The 21287-nt window shown below is 73.4% G+C and overlaps 1 protein-coding gene and 1 pseudogene across 1 annotated transcript; both read right to left on the bottom strand.

The window, feature by feature from the left end:
• Positions 1-9: 9 nt before the first annotated feature.
• LOC121278780 lies at positions 10-1943 on the bottom strand (annotated as a pseudogene).
• Positions 1944-2062: 119 nt separating this feature from the next.
• Positions 2063-4084, bottom strand: LOC121278916 (basic proline-rich protein-like; the record flags this gene model as incomplete). Its single annotated transcript, XM_041189453.1, has 4 exons — positions 2063-2604; positions 2992-3564; positions 3605-3790; positions 3841-4084. Coding segments are annotated over 4 exons (1545 nt in total), but the record flags the coding sequence as incomplete, so codon positions are not given.
• Positions 4085-21287: the final 17203 nt, after the last annotated feature.

The raw sequence follows: 21287 nt of genomic DNA, 5'->3' as shown, positions 1-21287 counted from the left end.
AGATGCTGGAGGAGGTGCTGGAGGAGGTGCTGGTGCTGGGGGAGGAGGTGCTGGGGGAGGTGCTGGAGGAGGTGCTGGGGGAGATGCTGGAGGAGGTGCTGGGGGGGGAGGTGCTGGGGGAGGTGCTGGTGCTGGGGGAGGTGCTGGGGGGGGAGGTGCTGGGGGGGGAGGTGCTGGGGGGGGAGGTGCTGGGGGAGGTGCTGGAGGAGGTGCTGGGGGGGGGAGGTGCTGGGGGGGGAGGTGCTGGGGGAGGTGCTGGAGGAGGTGCTGGGGGGGAGGTGCTGGGGGAGGTGCTGGTGCTGGAGGAGGTGCTGGGGGGGAGGTGCTGGGGGAGGTGCTGGTGCTGGGGGAGGTGCTGGGGGGGGAGGTGCTGGGGGAGATGCTGGAGGAGGTGCTGGAGGAGGTGCTGGTGCTGGGGGAGGAGGTGCTGGGGGAGGTGCTGGTGCTGGGAGAGGTGCTGGGGGGGGAGGTGCTGGGGGAGGTGCTGGTGCTGGGAGAGGTGCTGGGGGAGGTGCTGGTGCTGGGGGGGGAGGTGCTGGAGGAGGAGGTGCTGGGGGAGGTGCTGGGGGGGGAGTTGCTGGGGGGGGAGGTGCTGGGGGAGGTGCTGGGGGAGGTGCTGGGGGAGGTGGTGCTGGAGGAGGAGGTGCTGGGGGAGGTGCTGGGGGAGGTGCTGGGGGGGGAGGTGCTGGGGGGGGAGGTGCTGGGGGAGGTGCTGGAGGAGGAGGTGCTGGTGGGGGAGGTGCTGGGGGGGAGGTGATGGGGGAGGTGCTGGTGGGGGAGGTGCTGGGGGGGGAGGTGCTGGGGGAGGTGCTGGGGGAGGTGCTGGGGGAGGTGCTGGTGGGGGAGGTGCTGGGGGGGGAGGTGCTGGGGGAGGTGCTGGGGGAGGTGCTGGGGGGGGAGGTGCTGGGGGAGGTGCTGGGGGGGGAGGTGCTGGGGGAGGTGCTGGGGGAGGTGCTGGGGGAGGTGCTGGGGGAGGAGGTGCTGGGGGAGGTGCTGGGGAGGTGCTGGGGGGGGGAGGTGCTGGGGGAGGTGCTGGGGGAGGTGCTGGGGGGGGAGGTGCTGGGGGAGGTGCTGGGGGGGGAGGTGCTGGGGGAGGTGCTGGGGGAGGTGCTGGTGCTGGGGGAGGTGCTGGGGGGGGAGGTGCTGGGGGAGGTGCTGGGGGAGGTGCTGGGGGGGGGAGGTGCTGGGGGAGGTGCTGGAGGAGGAGGTGCTGGGGGAGGTGCTGGGGGAGGTGCTGGGGGGGGAGGTGCTGGGGGAGGTGCTGGGGGGGGAGGTGCTGGGGGAGGTGCTGGGGGGGGGAGGTGCTGGGGGGGAGGTGCTGGGGGAGGTGCTGGAGGAGGTGCTGGGGGAGGTTCTGGGGGAGGTGCTGGGGGAGGAGGTGCTGGAGGAGGAGGTGCTGGAGGAGGTGCTGGAGGAGGTGCTGGTGCTGGGGGAGGTGCTGGGGGAGGTGCTGGAGGAGGTGCTGGAGGAGGTGCTGGGGGAGGTTCTGGGGAGGGAGGTGCTGGGGGGGGGAGGTGCTGGGGGGGGAGGTGCTGGGGGGGGAGGTGCTGGAGGAGGTGCTGAGGGAGGTGCTGGGGAGGTGCTGGGGGGGTAGGTGCTGGGGGGGGAGGTGCTGGGGGAGGTGCTGGGGGAGGAGGTGCTGGTGCTGGAGGAGGTGCTGGGGGAGGTGCTGGGGGAGGTGCTGGGGGAGGTGCTGGGGGAGGTGCTGGGGGGGGGAGGTGCTGGGGGGGGAGGTGCTGGGGGGGGAGGTGCTGGTGCTGGGGGAGGTGCTGGGGGGGGGGGGTGCTGGGGGAGGTGCTGGAGGAGGTGCTGGGGGGGGGAGGTGCTGGGGGAGGTGCTGGGGGAGGAGGTGCTGCGGGAGGTGCTGGGGGAGGTGCTGGGGGAGGTGCTGGGGGAGGTGCTGGGGGAGGTGCTGGGGGGGGAGGTGCTGGGGGAGGTGCTGGGGGGGGGAGGTGCTGGGGGAGGTGCTGGGGCAGGTGCTGGGGGAGGTGCTGGGGGGGGGAGGTGCTGGGGGAGGTGCTGGGGGAGGTGCTGGGGGAGGAGGTGCTGGGGGAGGTGCTGGGGGAGGTGCTGGTGCTGGGGGGGGAGGTGCTGGGGGGGGAGGTGCTGGGGGGGGAGGTGCTGGAGGAGGTGCTGGGGGAGGTGCTGGGGGGGGAGGTGCTGGGGGGGGAGGTGCTGGGGGGGGAGGTGCTGGGGGAGGTGCTGGGGGAGGTGCTGGGGGGGGAGGTGCTGGGGGAGATGCTGGAGGAGGTGCTGGAGGAGGTGCTGGTGCTGGGGGAGGAGGTGCTGGGGGAGGTGCTGGGGGAGGTGCTGGGGGGGGAGGTGCTGGGGGGGGAGGTGCTGGGGGGGGAGGTGCTGGGGGGGGAGGTGCTGGGGGGGGAGGTGCTGGAGGAGGTGCTGGGGGAGGTGCTGGGGGGGGAGGTGCTGGGGGGGGAGGTGCTGGGGGGGGAGGTGCTGGGGGAGGTGCTGGGGGAGGTGCTGGGGGGGGAGGTGCTGGGGGAGGTGCTGGGGGAGGAGGTGCTGGGGGAGGTGCTGGTGCTGGGGGAGGTGCTGGGGGGGGAGGTGCTGGGGGAGGTGCTGGGGGAGGAGGTGCTGGGGGAGGTGCTTGTGCTGGGGGAGGTGCTGGGGGGGGAGGTGCTGGGGGAGGTGCTGGGGGGGGAGGTGCTGGGGGAGGTGCTGGTGCTGGGGGAGGTGCTGGGGGGGGAGGTGCTGGGGGAGGTGCTGGGGGGAGGTGCTGGGGGGGGAGGTGCTGGGGAGGTGCTGGTGCTGGGGGAGGTGCTGGAGGAGGTGCTGGGGGAGGTGCTGGGGGAGGTGCTGGAGGAGGAGGTGCTGGGGGAGGTGCTGGGGGGAGGTGCTGGAGGAGGTGCTGGGGGAGGTGCTGGGGGAGGTGCTGGGGGGAGGTGCTGGGGGGGGAGGTGCTGGAGGAGGTGCTGGGGGAGGTGCTGGGGGAGGTGCTGGAGGAGGTGCTGGGGGAGGTGCTGGGGGAGGTGCTGGGGGGAGGTGCTGGGGGGGGAGGTGCTGGAGGAGGTGCTGGGGGAGGTGCTGGAGGAGGTGCTGGGGGAGGTGCTGGGGGAGGTGCTGGGGGAGGTGCTGGGGGGGGAGGTGCTGGGGGGGGAGGTGCTGGGGGGGGAGGTGCTGGGGGGGGAGGTGCTGGGGGGGGAGGTGCTGGGGGAGGTGCTGGGGGAGGTGCTGGGGGAGGAGCTGGGGGAGGAGGTGCTGGGGGAGGTGCTGGGGGAGGTGCTGGAGGAGGTGCTGGGGGAGGTGCTGGGGGAGGTGCTGGGGGAGGTGCTGGTGCTGGGGGAGGTGCTGGGGGAGGTGCTGGGGGAGGTGCTGGGGGGGGAGGTGCTGGGGGAGGTGCTGGAGGAGGTGCTGGAGGAGGTGCTGGGGGAGGAGGTGCTGGGGGAGGTGGTGCTGGGGGAGGTGCTGGGGGGGGAGGTGCTGGGGGGGGAGGTGCTGGGGGAGGTGCTGGGGGGGGAGGTGCTGGGGGGCGAGGTGCTGGTGGGGGAGGTGCTGGGGGGGGAGGTGCTGGGGGAGGTGCTGGAGGAGGTGCTGGGGGGGGAGGTGCTGGAGGAGGAGGTGCTGGGGGAGGTGCTGGGGGAGGTGCTGGGGGGAGGTGCTGGGGGGGGAGGTGCTGGAGGAGGTGCTGGGGGAGGTGCTGGAGGAGGTGCTGGGGGAGGTGCTGGGGGAGGTGCTGGGGGAGGTGCTGGGGGGGGAGGTGCTGGGGGGGGAGGTGCTGGGGGGGGAGGTGCTGGGGGGGGAGGTGCTGGGGGGGGAGGTGCTGGGGGAGGTGCTGGGGGAGGTGCTGGGGGAGGAGCTGGGGGAGGTGCTGGGGGAGGTGCTGGGGGGGAGGTGCTGGGGGAGGTGCTGGAGGAGGTGCTGGAGGAGGTGCTGGGGGAGGAGGTGCTGGGGGAGGTGGTGCTGGGGGAGGTGCTGGGGGGGGAGGTGCTGGGGGGGGAGGTGCTGGGGGAGGTGCTGGGGGGGGAGGTGCTGGGGGGCGAGGTGCTGGTGGGGGAGGTGCTGGGGGAGGTGCTGGGGGAGGTGCTGGGGGAGGTGCTGGGGGAGGTGCTGGGGGAGGTGCTGGGGGGGGAGGTGCTGGGGGAGGTGCTGGGGGGGGAGGTGCTGGGGGAGGTGCTGGGGGGGGAGGTGCTGGGGGAGGTGCTGGTGCTGGGGGAGGTGCTGGGGGGGGGAGGTGCTGGGGGAGGTGCTGGAGGAGGTGCTGGTGCTGGGGGGGAGGTGCTGGGGGGGGAGGTGCTGGAGGAGGTGCTGGGGGGAGGTGCTGGGGGGGGAGGTGCTGGGGGAGGTGCTGGGGGAGGTGCTGGGGGGGGAGGTGCTGGGGGAGGTGCTGGGGGGGGAGGTGCTGGGGGAGGTGCTGGGGGAGGTGCTGGGGGGGGAGGTGCTGGGGGAGGTGCTGGGGGGGGAGGTGCTGGGGGAGGTGCTGGGGGAGGTGCTGGTGCTGGGGGAGGTGCTGGGGGAGGTGCTGGGGGGGAGGTGATGGGGGGGGAGGTGCTGGGGGAGGTGCTGGTGCTGGGGGAGGTGCTGGGGGAGGTGCTGGTGCTGGGGGAGGTGCTGGGGGGGGAGGTGCTGGGGGAGGTGCTGGGGGAGGTGCTGGTGCTGGGGGAGGTGCTGGGGGGGGAGGTGCTGGGGGAGGTGCTGGGGGAGGTGCTGGGGGAGGTGCTGGTGGGGGAGGTGTGGGGGAGGTGCTGGGGGGGGGAGGTGCTGGGGGGGGAGGTGCTGGGGGGGGAGGTGCTGGGGGAGGTGCTGGGGGGGGAGGTGCTGGGGGGGGAGGTGCTGGGGGAGGTGCTGGGGGAGGTGCTGGGGGGGGGAGGTGCTGGGGGAGGTGCTGGGGGAGGTGCTGGGGGGGAGGTGCTGGGGGAGGTGCTGGAGGAGGAGGTGCTGGGGGAGGTGCTGGGGGAGGTGCTGGGGGGGGAGGTGCTGGGGGAGGTGCTGGGGGGGGAGGTGCTGGGGGAGGTGCTGGGGGGGGGAGGTGCTGGGGGGGAGGTGCTGGGGGAGGTGCTGGAGGAGGTGCTGGGGGAGGTTCTGGGGGAGGTGCTGGGGGGGAGGTGCTGGGGGAGGTGCTGGGGGGGAGGTGCTGGGGGAGGTGCTGGGGGAGGAGGTGCTGGGGGAGGTTCTGGGGGAGGTGCTGGGGGGGGAGGTGCTGGGGGAGGTGCTGGGGGAGGTGCTGGGGGAGGTGCTGGGGGAGGTGCTGGGGGGGGAGGTGCTGGGGGGGGAGGTGCTGGTGCTGGGGGAGGTGCTGGGGGAGGTGGTGCTGGGGGAGGTGCTGGGGGGGGAGGTGCTGGGGGAGGTGTGGGGGGGGAGGTGCTGGGGGAGGTGCTGGGGGAGGTGCTGGGGGGGGAGGTGCTGGGGGAGGTGCTGGGGGAGGTGCTGGGGGGGGAGGTGCTGGGGGAGGTGCTGGGGGGGGAGGTGCTGGGGGGCGAGGTGCTGGGGGAGGTGCTGGGGGAGGTGCTGGAGGAGGAGGTGCTGGTGGGGGAGGTGCTGGGGGGCGAGGTGCTGGTGGGGGAGGTGCTGGAGGAGGTGCTGGAGGAGGTGCTGGGGGAGGTGCTGGGGGAGGTGCTGGGGGAGGTGCTGGGGGAGGTGCTGGGGGAGGTGCTGGGGGGGGGAGGTGCTGGAGGAGGAGGTGCTGGTGGGGGAGGTGCTGGGGGGGGAGGTGCTGGGGGAGGTGCTGGGGGAGGTGCTGGGGGAGGTGCTGGAGGAGGTGCTGGGGGGGGAGGTGCTGGGGGAGGTGCTGGGGGAGGTGCTGGGGGAGGTGGTGCTGGAGGAGTAGGTGCTGGGGGAGGTGCTGGGGGAGGTGCTGGGGGAGGTGCTGGGGGAGGTGCTGGGGGGGGAGGTGCTGGGGGGGAGGTGCTGGGGGGGGAGGTGCTGGGGGAGGTGCTGGGGGAGGTGGTGCTGGAGGAGTAGGTGCTGGAGGAGGTGCTGGAGGAGGTGCTGGGGGGGGGAGGTGCTGGAGGAGGTGCTGGAGGAGGTGCTGGGGGGGGGAGGTGCTGGAGGAGGTGCTGGGGGAGGTGCTGGGGGGGGAGGTGCTGGGGGAGGTGCTGGGGGAGGTGCTGGTGCTGGGGGAGGTGCTGGGGGAGGTGCTGGGGGAGGAGGTGCTGGGGGAGGTGCTGGGGGAGGTGCTGGGGGAGGTGCTGGGGGAGGAGGTGCTGGGGGAGGTGCTGGGGGAGGTGCCGGTGCTGGGGGAGGTGCTGGGGGAGGTGCTGGGGGAGGTGCTGGGGGAGGTGCTGGAGGAGGTGCTGGGGGAGGTGCTGGGGGAGGTGCTGGTGCTGGGGGAGGTGCTGGGGGAGGTGCTGGGGGAGGAGGTGCTGGGGGGGGAGGTGCTGGGGGGGGAGGTGCTGGGGGGGGAGGTGCTGGGGGAGGTGCTGGGGGGGGAGGTGCTGGGGGGGAGGTGCTGGGGGGGGAGGTGCTGGGGGGGGAGGTGCTGGGGGAGGTGCTGGGGGGGGGAGGTGCTGGGGGAGGTGCTGGGGGGGGAGGTGCTGGGGGGAGGTGCTGGGGGAGGTGCTGGTGCTGGAGGAGGTGCTGGGGGAGGTGCTGGGGGAGGTGCTGGAGGAGGAGGTGCTGGTGGGGGAGGTGCTGGGGGAGGTGCTGGGGGGGAGGTGCTGAGGGAGGTGCTGGGGGAGGTGCTGGAGGAGGTGCTGGAGGAGGTGCTGGAGGGGGAGGTGCTGGAGGAGGTGCTGGGGGAGGTGCTGGGGGAGGTGCTGGGGGAGGTGCTGGAGGAGGTGCTGGAGGAGGTGCTGGAGGAGGTGCTGGGGGAGGTGCTGGGGGGGGAGGTGCTGGAGGAGGTGCTGGAGGAGGTGCTGGAGGAGGTGCTGGAGGAGGTGCTGGGGGAGGTGCTGGGGGGGGATGTGCTGGGGGAGGTGCTGGAGGAGGTGCTGGAGGAGGTGCTGGAGGAGGTGCTGGGGGAGGTGCTGGGGGAGGTGCTGGGGGAGGTGCTGGGGGAGGTGGTGCTGGAGGAGGAGGTGCTGGGGGGTTGGTGCTGGGGGAGGTGCTGGGGGGGGAGGTGCTGGGGGAGGTGCTGGGGGGGGAGGTGCTGGGGGAGGTGCTGGGGGAGGAGGTGCTGGGGGGGGAGGTGCTGGGGGAGGAGGTGCTGGGGGAGGTGCTGGGGGAGGTGCTGGGGGAGGTGCTGGAGGAGGAGGTGCTGGGGGGGGAGGTGCTGGGGAGGAGGTGCTGGGGGAGGTGCTGGAGGAGGTGCTGGAGGAGGTGCTGGGGGGGAGGTGCTGGTGCTGGGGGAGGTGCTGGGGGGGGAGGTGCTGGGGGGGGAGGTGCTGGGGGGGGAGGTGCTGGGGGAGGTGCTGGGGGGGGAGGTGCTGGGGGGGGAGGTGCTGGGGGAGGTGCTGGGGGAGGTGCTGGTGCTGGGGGAGGTGGTGCTGGAGGAGGAGGTGCTGGGGGAGGTGCTGGTGCTGGGGGAGGTGCTGGGGGAGGTGCTGGGAGAGGTGCTGGAGGAGGAGGTGCTGGGGGGGGAGGTTCTGGGGGAGGTGCTGGAGGAGGAGGTGCTGGGGGAGGTGGTGCTGGAGGAGGTGCTGGTGCTGGAGGAGGTGCTGGGGGAGGTGCTGGGGGAGGTGCTGGAGGAGGAGGTGCTGGGGGAGGTGCTGGTGCTGGAGGAGGTGCTGGGGGAGGTGCTGGGGGGGGGAGGTGCTGGGGGAGGTGCTGGAGGAGGAGTTGCTGGGGGAGGTGCTGGGGGGGGGAGGTGCTGGAGGAGGTGCTGGGGGAGGTGCTGGGGGGGGAGGTGCTGGGGGAGGTGCTGGGGGAGGTGCTGGTGCTGGGGGAGGTGCTGGGGGAGGTGCTGGGGGAGGTGCTGGGGGAGGTGGTGCTGGAGGAGGTGCTGGTGCTGGAGGAGGTGCTGGAGGAGGAGGTGCTGGGGGAGGTGGTGCTGGAGGAGGTGCTGGTGCTGGAGGAGGTGCTGGAGGAGGTGCTGGGGGAGGTGCTGGGGGAGGTGCTGGGGGAGGTGCTGGGGGGGGAGGTGCTGGGGGAGGTGCTGGAGGAGGAGGTGCTGGGGGGGGAGGTGCTGGGGGGGGAGGTGCTGGGGGAGGTGCTGGGGGAGGTGCTGGGGGAGGTGCTGGGGGAGGTGCTGGAGGAGGTGCTGGGGGAGGTGCTGGAGGAGGTGCTGGGGGAGGTGCTGGGGGAGGAGGTGCTGGGGGAGGTGCTGGAGGAGGAGGTGCTGGGGGAGGTGCTGGGGGGGGAGGTGCTGGGGGGGGAGGTGCTGGGGTAGGTGCTGGAGGAGGTGCTGGAGGAGGTGCTGGAGGAGGTGCTGGGGGAGGTGCTGGGGGGGGAGGTGCTGGGGGAGGTGCTGGAGGAGGTGCTGGAGGAGGTGCTGGAGGGGGAGGTGCTGGAGGAGGTGCTGGGGGAGGTGCTGGGGGAGGTGCTGGGGGGGGAGGTGCTGGGGGGGAGGTGCTGGGGGGGGAGGTGCTGGGGGAGGTGCTGGGGGAGGTGGTGCTGGAGGAGTAGGTGCTGGAGGAGGTGCTGGGGGAGGTGCTGGTGCTGGGGGGGAGGTGCTGGGGGAGGTGCTGGGGGGGGAGGTGCTGGAGGAGGTGCTGGGGGGGGGAGGTGCTGGAGGAGGTGCTGGGGGAGGTGCTGGGGGGGGAGGTGCTGGGGGAGGTGCTGGGGGAGGTGCTGGTGCTGGGGGAGGTGCTGGGGGAGGTGCTGGGGGAGGTGCTGGGGGAGGAGGTGCTGGGGGAGGTGCTGGGGGAGGTGCTGGGGGAGGTGCTGGTGCTGGGGGAGGTGCTGGGGGAGGTGCTGGGGGAGGTGCTGGGGGAGGAGGTGCTGGGGGAGGTGCTGGGGGAGGTGCTGGGGGAGGTGCCGGTGCTGGGGGAGGTGCTGGGGGAGGTGCTGGGGGAGGTGCTGGGGGAGGTGCTGTGGGAGGTGCTGGGGGAGGTGCTGGGGGAGGTGCTGGGGGAGGTGCTGGGGGGGGAGGTGCTGGGGGGGGAGGTGCTGGGGGAGGTGCTGGGGGAGGTGCTGGGGGGGGAGGTGCTGGGGGGGGAGGTGCTGGGGGAGGTGCTGGGGGGGGAGGTGCTGGGGGAGGTGCTGGGGGGGGAGGTGCTGGGGGAGGAGGTGCTGGGGGGGGAGGTGCTGGGGGGGGGAGGTGCTGGGGGAGGAGCTGGGGGAGGTGCTGGGGGGGGAGGTTCTGGGGGGAGCTGCTGGGGGAGGTGCTGGTGCTGGAGGAGGTGCTGGGGGAGGTGCTGGGGGAGGTGCTGGAGGAGGAGGTGCTGGTGGGGGAGGTGCTGGGGGGGAGGTGCTGAGGGAGGTGCTGGGGGAGGTGCTGGAGGAGGTGCTGGAGGAGGTGCTGGAGGAGGTGCTGGGGGAGGTGCTGGGGGAGGTGCTGGGGGAGGTGCTGGAGGAGGTGCTGGAGGAGGTGCTGGAGGAGGTGCTGGAGGAGGTGCTGGGGGAGGTGCTGGGGGGGGAGGTGCTGGGGGGGGAGGTGCTGGGGTAGGTGCTGGAGGAGGTGCAGGAGGAGGTGCTGGAGGAGGTGCTGGGGGAGGTGCTGGGGGGGGATGTGCTGGGGGAGGTGCTGGAGGAGGTGCTGGAGGAGGTGCTGGAGGAGGTGCTGGGGGAGGTGCTGGGGGAGGTGCTGGGGGAGGTGCTGGGGGAGGTGGTGCTGGAGGAGGAGGTGCTGGGGGGGAGGTGCTGGGGGAGGTGCTGGGGGGGGAGTTGCTGGGGGAGGTGCTGGGGGGGGAGGTGCTGGGGGAGGTGCTGGGGGAGGTGCTGGAGGAGGAGGTGCTGGGGGGGGAGGTGCTGGGGGAGGAGGTGCTGGGGGAGGTGCTGGAGGAGGTGCTGGAGGAGGTGCTGGGGGGGGAGGTGCTGGTGCTGGGGGAGGTGCTGGGGGGGAGGTGCTGGGGGGGGAGGTGCTGGGGGAGGTGCTGGGGGGGGAGGTGCTGGGGGGGGAGGTGCTGGGGGAGGTGCTGGGGGAGCTGCTGGGCGGGAGGTGCTGGGGGAGGTGCTGGTGCTGGGGGAGGTGCTGGGGGAGGTGCTGGGGGAGGTGCTGGTGCTGGGGGAGGTGGTGCTGGAGGAGGAGGTGCTGGGGGAGGTGCTGGTGCTGGGGGAGGTGCTGGGGGAGGTGCTGGGAGAGGTGCTGGAGGAGGAGGTGCTGGGGGGGGAGGTTCTGGGGGAGGTGCTGGAGGAGGAGGTGCTGGGGGAGGTGGTGCTGGAGGAGGTGCTGGTGCTGGAGGAGGTGCTGGGGGAGGTGCTGGAGGAGGAGGTGCTGGGGGAGGTGGTGCTGGAGGAGGTGCTGGTGCTGGAGGAGGTGCTGGGGGAGGTGCTGGGGGAGGTGCTGGGGGAGGTGCTGGGGGAGGTGCTGGGGGAGGTGCTGGTGCTGGGGGAGGTGGTGCTGGAGGAGGAGGTGCTGGGGGAGGTGCTGGTGCTGGGGGAGGTGCTGGGGGAGGTGCTGGGAGAGGTGCTGGAGGAGGAGGTGCTGGGGGGGGAGGTTCTGGGGGAGGTGCTGGAGGAGGAGGTGCTGGGGGAGGTGGTGCTGGAGGAGGTGCTGGGGGAGGTGCTGGGGGAGGTGCTGGAGGAGGAGGTGCTGGGGGAGGTGCTGGTGCTGGAGGAGGTGCTGGGGGAGGTGCTGGGGGGGGGAGGTGCTGGGGGAGGTGCTGGGGGAGGTGCTGGGGGGAGGTGCTGGTGCTGGAGGAGGTGCTGGGGGAGGTGCTGGGGGAGGTGGTGCTGGAGGAGGTGCTGGTGCTGGAGGAGGTGCTGGGGGGGGAGGTGCTGGGGGAGGTGCTGGGGGGGGAGGTGCTGGGGGGAGAGGTGCTGGGGGGGGAGGTGCTGGGGGAGGTGCTGGAGGAGGAGGTGCTGGGGGAGGTGCTGGGGGAGGTGCTGGAGGAGGAGGTGCTGGGGGAGGTGCTGGGGGAGGTGCTGGAGGAGGAGGTGCTGGGGGGGGGGAGGTGCTGGGGGGGGAGGTGCTGGGGAGGTGCTGGGGGAGGTGCTGGGGAGGTGCTGGAGGAGGAGGTGCTGGGGGAGGTGCTGGGGGAGGTGCTGGAGGAGGTGCTGGAGGAGGTGCTGGAGGAGGTGCTGGAGGGGGAGGTGCTGGAGGAGGTGCTGGGGGAGGTGCTGGGGGAGGTGCTGGGGGAGGTGCTGGAGGGGGAGGTGCTGGAGGAGGTGCTGGAGGAGGTGCTGGAGGAGGTGCTGGGGGAGGTGCTGGGGGGGGAGGTGCTGGGGGGGGAGGTGCTGGGGTAGGTGCTGGAGGAGGTGCTGGAGGAGGTGCTGGAGGAGGTGCTGGGGGAGGTGCTGGGGGGGGAGGTGCTGGGGGAGGTGCTGGAGGAGGTGCTGGAGGAGGTGCTGGAGGGGGAGGTGCTGGAGGAGGTGCTGGGGGAGGTGCTGGGGGAGGTGCTGGGGGAGGTGCTGGAGGGGGAGGTGCTGGAGGAGGTGCTGGAGGAGGTGCTGGAGGAGGTGCTGGGGGAGGTACTGGGGGGGAGGTGCTGGGGGGGGAGGTGCTGGGGTAGGTGCTGGGGGGGGAGGTGCTGGGGGGGGAGGTGCTGGGGGGGGAGGTGCTGGGGGGGGAGGTGCTGGGGGAGGTGCTGGAGGAGGTGCTGGGGGGGGAGGTGCTGGGGGAGGTGCTGGGGGAGGTGCTGGGGGAGGTGCTGGGGGGGGAGGTGCTGGGGGGTGAGGTGCTGGGGGAGGTGCTGGGGGAGGTGCTGGGGGAGGTGCTGGGGGAGGTGCTGGGGGGGGAGGTGCTGGGGGGGGAGGTGCTGGGGGAGGTGCTGGGGGAGGTGCTGGGGGAGGTGCTGGGGGAGGTGCTGGGGGAGGTGCTGGGGGGGGAGGTGCTGGGGGGGGAGGTGCTGGGGGAGGTGCTGGGGGAGGTGCTGGGGGAGGTGCTGGGGGGGGAGGTGCTGGGGGAGGTGCTGGGGGAGGTGCTGGAGGAGGAGGTGCTGGGGGGGGGAGGTGCTGGGGGAGGTGCTGGAGGAGGTGCTGGAGGAGGTGCTGGGGGAGGTACTGGGGGGGAGGTGCTGGGGGGGGAGGTGCTGGGGGGGGAGGTGCTGGGGGAGGTGCTGGGGGAGGTGGTGCTGGGGGGGGAGGTGCTGGGGGAGGAGGTGCTGGGGGAGGAGGTGCTGGGGGAGGTGCTGGGGGAGGTGGTGCTGGGGGGGGAGGTGCTGGGGGAGGAGGTGCTGGGGGAGGAGGTGCTGGGGGAGGTGCTGGAGGAGGTGCTGGAGGAGGTGCTGGGGGGGGAGGTGCTGGTGCTGGGGGAGGTGCTGGGGGGGGAGGTGCTGGGGGGGGAGGTGCTGGGGGAGGTGCTGGGGGGGGAGGTGCTGGGGGGGGAGGTGCTGGGGGAGGTGCTGGGGGAGGTGCTGGTGCTGGGGGAGGTGGTGCTGGAGGAGGAGGTGCTGGGGGAGGTGCTGGTGCTGGGGGAGGTGCTGGGGGAGGGGCTGGGAGAGGTGCTGGAGAAGGAGGTGCTGGGGGGGGAGGTTCTGGGGGAGGTGCTGGAGGAGGAGGTGCTGGGGGAGGTGCTGGAGGAGGAGGTGCTGGGGGAGGTGGTGCTGGAGGAGGTGCTGGTGCTGGAGGAAGTGCTGGGGGAGGTGCTGGGGGAGGTGCTGGAGGAGGAGGTGCTGGGGGAGGTGCTGGTGCTGGAGGAGGTGCTGGGGGAGGTGCTGGGGGAGGTGCTGGGGGAGGTGCTGGGGGAGGTGCTGGAGGAGGAGGTGCTGGGGGAGGTGCTGGTGCTGGAGGAGGTGCTGGGGGAGGTGCTGGGGGGAGGTGCTGGTGCTGGAGGAGGTGCTGGGGGAGGTGCTGAGGGAGGTGCTGGGGGAGGTGCTGGGGGTGGTGGTGCTGGAGGAGGTGCTGGTGCTGGAGGAGGTGCTGGGGGAGGTGCTGGGGGAGGTGCTGGAGGAGGAGGTGCTGGGGGAGGTGCTGGTGCTGGAGGAGGTGCTGGGGGAGGTGCTGAGGGGGGAGGTGCTGGGGGGGGAGGTGCTGGAGGAGGTGCTGGGGGAGGTGCTGGGGGAGGTGCTGGGGGAGGTGCTGGGGGAGGTGCTGGTGCTGGAGGAGGAGGTGCTGGGGGAGGTGCTGGGGGAGGTGCTGGGGGAGGTGCTGGGGGAGGTGCTGGGGGAGGTGCTGGGGGGGGAGGTGCTGGGGGAGGTGCTGGGGGAGGTGCTGGGGGAGGTGCTGGTGGGGGAGGTGCTGGGGGAGGTGCTGGGGGAGGAGGTGCTGGAGGAGGTGCTGGTGCTGGGGGAGGTGCTGGAGGAGGAGGTGCTGGGGGGGGAGGTGCTGGGGGGGGAGGTGCTGGGAGGAGGTGCTGGAGGAGGTGCTGGGGGAGGTGCTGGGGGAGGTGCTGGAGGAGGAGGTGCTGGGGGGGGAGGTGCTGGGGGGCGAGGTGCTGGTGGGGGAGGTGCTGGGGGAGGTGCTGGGGGAGGTGCTGGGGGAGGTGCTGGTGGGGGAGGTGCTGGGGGAGGTGCTGGGGGAGGAGGTGCTGGAGGAGGTGCTGGTGCTGGAGGAGGTGCTGGAGGAGGAGGTGCTGGGGGGGGAGGTGCTGGGGGGGGAGGTGCTGGGAGGAGGTGCTGGAGGAGGTGCTGGGGGAGGTGCTGGGGGAGGTGCTGGAGGAGGAGGTGCTGGGGGGGGAGGTGCTGGTGCTGGGGGAGGTGCTGGAGGAGGTGCTGGGGGAGGTGCTGGGGGGGGAGGTCCTGGGGGGGGAGGTGCTGGGGTAGGTGCTGGAGGAGGAGGTGCTGGAGGAGGTGCTGGAGGAGGTGCTGGGGGAGGTGCTGGGGGGGGTGCTGGAGGAGGTGCTGGGGGAGGTGCTGGGGGGGGGAGGTGCTGGGGGAGGTGCTGGGGGGGGAGGTGCTGGAGGAGGTGCTGGAGGAGGTGCTGGGGGAGGTGCTGGGGGGGGAGGTGCTGGGGGAGGTGCTGGGGGAGGTGCTGGGGGAGGTGCTGGAGGAGGTGCTGGAGGAGGAGGTGCTGGGGGAGGTGCTGGAGGAGGTGCTGGGGGGGGAGGTGCTGGGGGAGGTGCTGGAGGAGGAGGTGCTGGGGGAGGTGCTGGAGGAGGTGCTGGGGGGGGAGGTGCTGGGGGAGGTGCTGGGGGAGGTGCTGGGGGAGGTGCTGGGGGGGGAGGTGCTGGAGGAGGTGCTGGGGGAGGTGCTGGGGGGGGAGGTGCTGGGGGGGGAGGTGCTGGGGTAGGTGCTGGGGGGGGAGGTGCTGGGGGGGGAGGTGCTGGGGGAGGTGCTGGAGGAGGTGCTGGGGGGGGAGGTGCTGGGGGAGGTGCTGGGGGGGGAGGTGCTGGGGGGGGAGGTGCTGGGGGAGGTGCTGGGGGAGGTGCTGGGGGAGGTGCTGGGGGGGGAGGTGCTGGGGGGGGAGGTGCTGGGGGAGGTGCTGGGGGGGGAGGTGCTGGGGGAGGTGCTGGAGGAGGAGGTGCTGGGGGAGGTCCTGGTGCTGGAGGAGGTGCTGGGGGAGGAGCTGGGGGAGGTGCTGGGGGAGGTGCTGGGGGAGGTGCTGGAGGAGGAGGTGCTGGGGGAGGTGCTGGGGGGGGAGGTGCTGGGGGAGGTGCTGGAGGAGGAGGTGCTGGGGGAGGTGCTGGGGGGGGAGGTGCTGGGGGGGGAGGTGCTTGGCGAGGTGCTGGGGGGGGAGGTGCTGGGGGAGGTGCTGGAGGAGGAGGTGCTGGGGGAGGTGCTGGGGGAGGTGCTGGAGGAGGAGGTGCTGGGGGAGGTGCTGGTGCTGGGGGGGAGGTGCTGGGGGGGGAGGTGCTGGGGGAGGTGCTGGGGGAGGTGCTGGGGGAGGTGCTGGTGCTGGGGGGGAGGTGCTGGGGGGGGAGGTGCTGGGGGAGGTGCTGGGGGAGGTGCTGGGGGAGGTGCTGGGGGGGAGGTGCTGGGGGGGGAGGTGCTGGGGGGAGGTGCTGGGGGGAGGTGCTGGGGGAGGTGCTGGAGGAGGTGCTGGGGGGGGGAGGTGCTGGGGGAGGTGCTGGGGGAGGTGCTGGGGGAGGTGCTGGGGGAGGTGCTGGAGGTGGAGGTGCTGGGGGAGGTGCTGGAGGAGGTGCTGGGGGGGGAGGTGCTGGGGGAGGTGCTGGGGGGGGAGGTGCTGGGGGGGAGGTGCTGGGGGGGGAGGTGCTGGGGGGGGAGGTGCTGGGGGGGGAGGTGCTGGAGGAGGAGGTGCTGGAGGAGGTGCTGGGGGAGGTGCTGGGGGAGGTGCTGGGGGAGGTGCTGGTGCTGGGGGAGGTGGTGCTGGAGGAGGAGGTGCTGGGGGAGGTGCTGGGGGAGGTGCTGGGGGAGGTGCTGGTGCTGGGGGAGGTGGTGCTGGAGGAGGAGGTGCTGGGGGAGGTGCTGGTGCTGGGGGAGGTGCTGCTGGGGGAGGTGCTGGAGGAGGTGCTGGGGGAGGTGCTGGGGGAGGTGCTGGGGGAGGTGCTGGTGCTGGGGGAGGTGGTGCTGGAGGAGGAGGTGCTGGGGGAGGTGCTGGGGGAGGTGCTGGGGGAGGTGCTGGGGGAGGTGCTGGTGCTGGGGGAGGTGGTGCTGGAGGAGGAGGTGCTGGGGGAGGTGCTGGTGCTGGGGGAGGTGCTGCTGGGGGAGGTGCTGGGGGAGGTGCTGGGGGAGGTGCTGGGGGAGGTGCTGGGGGAGGTGCTGGGGGAGGTGCTGGGGGAGGTGCTGGTGCTGGGGGAGGTGCTGGAGGAGGTGCTGGGGGAGGTGCTGGGGGAGGTGCTGGGGGAGGTGCTGGGGGAGGTGCTGGAGGAGGAGGTGCTGGAGGAGGTGCTGGAGGAGGTGCTGGAGGAGGTGCTGGGGGAGGTGCTGGGGGAGGTGCTGGGGGGGGAGGTGCTGGAGGAGGAGGTGCTGGGGGGGGAGGTGCTGGGGGAGGTGCTGGGGGGAGAGGTGCTGGGGGGGGAGGTGCTGGGGGGGGAGGTGCTGGGGGGGGAGGTGCTGGGGGGGGAGGTGCTGGGGGAGGTGCTGGGGGGGGTGGTGCTGGGGGGGGAGGTGCTGGGGGGGGAGGTGCTGGGGGGGGAGGTGCTGGGGGGGGAGGTGCTGGGGGAGGTGTTGGGGGGGGTGGTGCTGGAGGGGGAGGTGCTGGGGCAGGTGCTGGGGGAGGTGCTGGGGGAGGTGCTGGGGGAGGTGCTGGGGGGGGAGGTGCTGGGGGAGGTGCTGGGGGGGGAGGTGCTGGGGGAGGTGCTGGGGGGGGAGGTGCTGGGGGAGGTGCTGGAGGAGGTGCTGGGGGGGGAGGTGCTGGGGGAGGTGCTGGGGGAGGTGCTGGGGGAGGAGGTGCTGGGGGAGGTGCTGGGGGGGGAGGTGCTGGGGGAGGAGGTGCTGGGGGAGGTGCTGGGGGAGGTGCTGGTGCTGGGGGAGGTGCTGGGGGGGGAGGTGCTGGGGGGGGAGGTGCTGGAGGAGGAGGTGCTGGGGGAGGTGCTGGGGGGGGAGGTGCTGGAGGAGGAGGTGCTGGGGGAGGAGGTGCTGGGGGAGGAGGTGCTGGGGGGGGAGGTGCTGGAGGAGGAGGTGCTGGGGGAGGTGCTGGAGGAGGTGCTGGGGGAGGTGCTGGGGGAGGTGCTGGGGGGGGAGGTGCTGGGGGGGGAGGTGCTGGAGGAGGAGGTGCTGGGGGAGGTGCTGGAGGAGGTGCTGGGGGAGGTGCTGGAGGAGGAGGTGCTGGGGGAGGAGGTGCTGGGGGGGGAGGTGCTGGGGGAGGTGCTGGGGGAGGTGCTGGGGGAGGTGCTGGGGGAGGTGCTGGTGCTGGAGGAGGTGCTGGAGGAGGAGTTGCTGGGGGAGGTGCTGGAGGAGGAGGTGCTGGGGGAGGTGCTGGGGGAGGTGCTGGTGCTGGAGGAGGTGCTGGGGGAGGTGGTGCTGGAGGAGGTGCTGGAGGAGGAGGTGCTGGGGGAGGTGCTGGTGCTGGAGGAGGTGCTGGGGGAGGTGCTGGGGGGGGAGGTGCTGGGGGGGGAGGTGCTGGGGGAGGTGCTGGGGGAGGTGCTGGGGGAGGTGCTGGAGGAGGTGCTGGGGGAGGTGCTGGAGGAGGAGGTGCTGGGGGAGGAGGTGCTGGGGGGGGGAGGTGCTGGGGGAGGTGCTGGGGGAGGTGCTGAGGGGGGAGGTGCTGGGGGAGGTGCTGGAGGAGGAGGTGCTGGGGGAGGAGGTGCTGGGGGGGGTGCTGGGGGGGGAGGTGCTGGGGGAGGTGCATGGGGGGGAGGTGCTGGAGGAGGAGGTGCTGGGGGAGGAGGTGCTGGGGGGGGAGGTGCTGGGGGAGGTGCTGGGGGGAGGTGCTGGAGGAGGTGCTGGGGGAGGTGCTGGGGGAGGTGCTGGGGGAGGTGCTGGGGGAGGTGCTGGTGCTGGAGGAGGTGCTGGAGGAGGAGTTGCTGGGGGAGGTGCTGGGGGAGGTGCTGGAGGAGGTGCTGGGGGAGGTGGTGCTGGAGGAGGTGCTGGAGGAGGAGGTGCTGGGGGAGGTGCTGGGGGAGGTGCTGGTGCTGGAGGAGGTGCTGGGGGAGGTGCTGGGGGGGGAGGTGCTGGGGGGGGAGGTGCTGGGGGAGGTGCTGGGGGAGGTGCTGGGGGAGGTGCTGGAGGAGGAGGTGCTGGGGGGGAGGTGCTGGAGGAGGAGGTGCTGGGGGGGGAGGTGCTGGGGGGGGAGGTGCTGGGGGGGGAGGTGCTGGGGGGGGAGGTGCTGGGGGGGGAGGTGCTGGGGGAGGTGCTGGGGGGAGAGGTGCTGGAGGAGGAGGTGCTGGGGGAGGTGCTGGAGGAGGTGCTGGGGGGGGAGGTGCTGGAGGAGGAGGTGCTGGGGGGGGAGGTGCTGGGGGGGGAGGTGCTGGGGGGGGAGGTGCTGGGGGGGGAGGTGCTGGGGGGGGAGGTGCTGGGGGAGGTGCTGGGGGGAGAGGTGCTGGGGGGGGAGGTGCTGGGGGAGGTGCTGGTGCTGGGGGAGGTGCTGGGGGGGGAGGTGCTGGGGGAGGTGCTGGGGGAGGTGCTGGGGGGGGAGGTGCTGGGGGAGGTGCTGGGGGAGGTGCTGGGGGAGGTGCTGGGGGAGGTGCTGGGGGGGAGGTGCTGGGGGAGGTGCTGGGGGAGGTGCTGGGGGAGGTGCTGGGGGGGGAGGTGCTGGGGGGGGAGGTGCTGGGGGAGGTGCTGGGGGGGGAGGTGCTGGGGGAGGTGCTGGGGGGGGAGGTGCTGGGGGGGGAGGTGCTGGGGGAGGTGCTGGGGGAGGTGCTGGGGGAGGTGCTGGGGGGGGAGGTGCTGGGGGAGGTGCTGGGGGAGGTGCTGGGGGAGGTGCTGGAGGAGGAGGTGCTGGAGGAGGAGGTGCTGGGGGGGAGGCGCTGGGGGGGGAGGTGCTGGGGGAGGTGCTGGGGGGGAGGTGCTGGGGGGGAGGCGCTGGGGGGGGAGGTGCTGGGGGGGGAGGTGCTGGGGGGAGGTGCTGGGGGAGGTGCTGGAGGAGGAGGTGCTGGGGGGGAGGCGCTGGGGGGGGAGGTGCTGGGGGAGGTGCTGGAGGAGGAGGTGCTGGGGTGGGAGGTGCTGGGGGGGAGGTGCTGGGGGGGGAGGTGCTGGGGGAGGTGCTGGGGGGGGAGGTGCTGGGGGAGGTGCTGGAGGAGGAGGTGCTGGGGGAGGTGCTGGTGCTGGAGGAGGTGCTGGGGGAGGTGCTGGTGCTGGAGGAGGTGCTGGGGGAGGTGGTGCTGGAGGAGGTGCTGGAGGAGGAGGTGCTGGGGGAGGTGCTGGTGCTGGAGGAGGTGCTGGGGGAGGTGCTGGGGGAGGTGCTGGGGGAGGTGCTGGGGGAGGTGCTGGGGGGGGAGGTGCTGGGGGGGGAGGTGCTGGGGGAGGTGCTGGAGGAGGTGCTGGAGGAGGTGCTGGGGGGAGAGGTGCTGGGGGGGGGAGGTGCTGGGGGAGGTGCTGGGGGGAGAGGTGCTGGGGGGGGGAGGTGCTGGGGGAGGTGCTGGGGGAGGTGCTGGTGCTGGGGGAGGTGCTGGGGGAGCTGCTGGGCGGGAGGTGCTGGGGGAGGTGCTGGTGCTGGGGGAGGTGCTGGGGGAGGTGCTGGGGGAGGTGCTGGGGGAGGTGCTGGGGGAGCTGCTGGGCGGGAGGTGCTGGGGGAGGTGCTGGTGCTGGGGGAGGTGCTGGGGGAGGTGCTGGTGCTGGGGGAGGTGCTGGGGGAGCTGCTGGGCGGGAGGTGCTGGGGGAGGTGCTGGTGCTGGGGGAGGTGCTGGGGGAGGTGCTGGGGGAGGTGCTGGGGGGGGAGGTGCTGGGGGGGGAGGTGCTGGGGGAGGTGCTGGTGCTGGGGGAGGTGCTGGGGGAGGTGCTGGGGGGGGAGGTGCTGGGGGGAGGTGCTGGGGGAGGTGCTGGGGGAGGTGCTGGGGGAGGTGCTGGGGGGGGAGGTGCTGGGGGAGGTGCTGGGGTGGGAGGTGCTGGGGGAGGTGCTGGGGGAGGTGCTGGGGGGGGAGGTTCTGGGGGAGGTGCTGGGGGAGGTGCTGGGGGAGGTGCTGGGGGAGGTGCTGGGGGGGGAGGTTCTGGGGGGGGGAGGTGCTGGGGGAGGAGGTGCTGGAGGAGGTGCTGGGGGGGGGAGGTGCTGGAGGAGGTGCTGGGGGAGGTTCTGGGGGGGGGAGGTGCTGGGGGAGGAGGTGCTGGAGGAGGTGCTGGGGGAGGTGCTGGGGGAGGTGCTGGTGCTGGAGGAGGTGCTGGGGGAGGTGCTGGTGCTGGGGGAGGTGCTGGGGGAGGTGCTGGGGGAGGTGCTGGGGGGGGAGGTGCTGCGGGAGGTGCTGGGGGGAGGTGCTGGGGGAGGTGCTGGGGGAGGTGCTGGGGGGGGAGGTGCTGGGGGAGGTGCTGGTGCTGGGGGGGGTGCTGGAGGAGATGCTGGGGGGAGGTGCTGGGGGAGGTGCTGGGGGAGGAGGTGCTGGAGGAGGAGGTGCTGGAGGAGGTGCTGGAGGAGGTGCTGGTGCTGGAGGGAGGTGCTGGGGGAGGTGCTGGAGGAGATGCTGGGGGAGGTGCTGGGGGAGGTGCTGGAGGAGGAGGTGCTGGAGGAGGTGCTGGTGCTGGGGGGAGGTGCTGGGGGAGGTGCTGGAGGAGATGCTGGGGGAGGTGCTGGGGGAGGTGCTGGAGGAGGAGGTGCTGGAGGAGGTGCTGGTGCTGGGGGGAGGTGCTGGGGGAGGTGCTGGTGCTGGGGGGGGTGCTGGAGTAGATGCTGGGGGAGGTGCTGGGGGGGGGGTGCTTAGATTGACCTCAATGGGTGGTGGGGACATCGCTTTGATGAACAGCAATATGGGTCGGCTGGGAGGTGGGTGGCAAGGGCATTGCTGTTTAGGGTGATGGGGCAGCCGGAATCTTCCTGTGCATGTGTGAGGTTGTAGGTTTAAATTTGACAAGACAGGCATCATTTTGAGGGTTCCCGGCTTCCTCTACACGATTCATTGATCACATTTTCAATTCACTCTCAGCTAATCTTTGGCTTAACTGTGTCCAGCGAATCAGCAGAGTAAACATGTCTCACCGTCACATATTCTCTGAGTGCAGTTTACAATCTGGCCAGAAAGGCAGGAGCTGAAGGAGACAAAAAAATATAAATGTATTTATAACCAGATATACGCAAACCCAGAGCCAGGAGCAGAGACAGGGACAGAGACAGGGACAGAGACAGAGACAGAGACAGAGACGGGGACGGGGACGGGGACGGGGTCGGGGACGGGGACGGGGACGGGGACGGGGACAGGGGGACAGGGACAGGGGGACAGGGACAGGGACAGGGGGACAGGGACAGGGGGACAGGGACAGGGGGACAGGGACAGGGGGACAGGGACAGGGACAGGGACAGGAACAGGGACAGGGACAGGGACAGGGACAGGGGGACAGGGACAGGAACAGGGACAGGGACAGGGACAGGGACGGAGACGGAGACGGAGACGGAGACGGAGACGGAGACGGAGACGGAGACGGAGACGGAGACAGGGACAGGGACAGGGACAGAGACAGGGACAGGGACAGGGACAGAGACGGAGACAGAGACAGAGACGGGGACAGGCACGGAGACGGAGACGGGGACGGGGACGGGGACGGAGACGGAGACGGAGACGGAGACGGGGACGGAGACGGGGACGGAGACGGAGACGGAGACGGAGACGGAGACAGGGACAGGGACAGAGACAGGGACAGAAACAGAGACGGAGACAGAGACAGAGACGGGGACAGGCACGGAGACGGAGACGGGGACGGGGACGGGGACAGAGACGGAGACGGGGACGGAGACGGAGACGGGGACGGAGACGGAGACGGGGACGGAGACGGAGACGGAGACAGAGACAGAGACAGAGACAGGGACAGGCACGGAGACGGAGACGGGGACGGAGACGGAGACGGGGACGGGGACGGGGACGGGGACGGAGACGGAGACGGAGACGGGGACGGGGACGGGGACAGGGACAGGGGCAGGGACAGGGACAGGCACGG

The sequence above is a fragment of the Carcharodon carcharias genome, chromosome 6, assembly GCF_017639515.1.
Source record: "Carcharodon carcharias isolate sCarCar2 chromosome 6, sCarCar2.pri, whole genome shotgun sequence".
NCBI lineage: Eukaryota > Metazoa > Chordata > Chondrichthyes > Lamniformes > Lamnidae > Carcharodon > Carcharodon carcharias.
The sequence above is the reverse complement of the archived record's forward strand: the minus strand, read 5'-3'. Positions and strand labels throughout refer to the sequence as shown.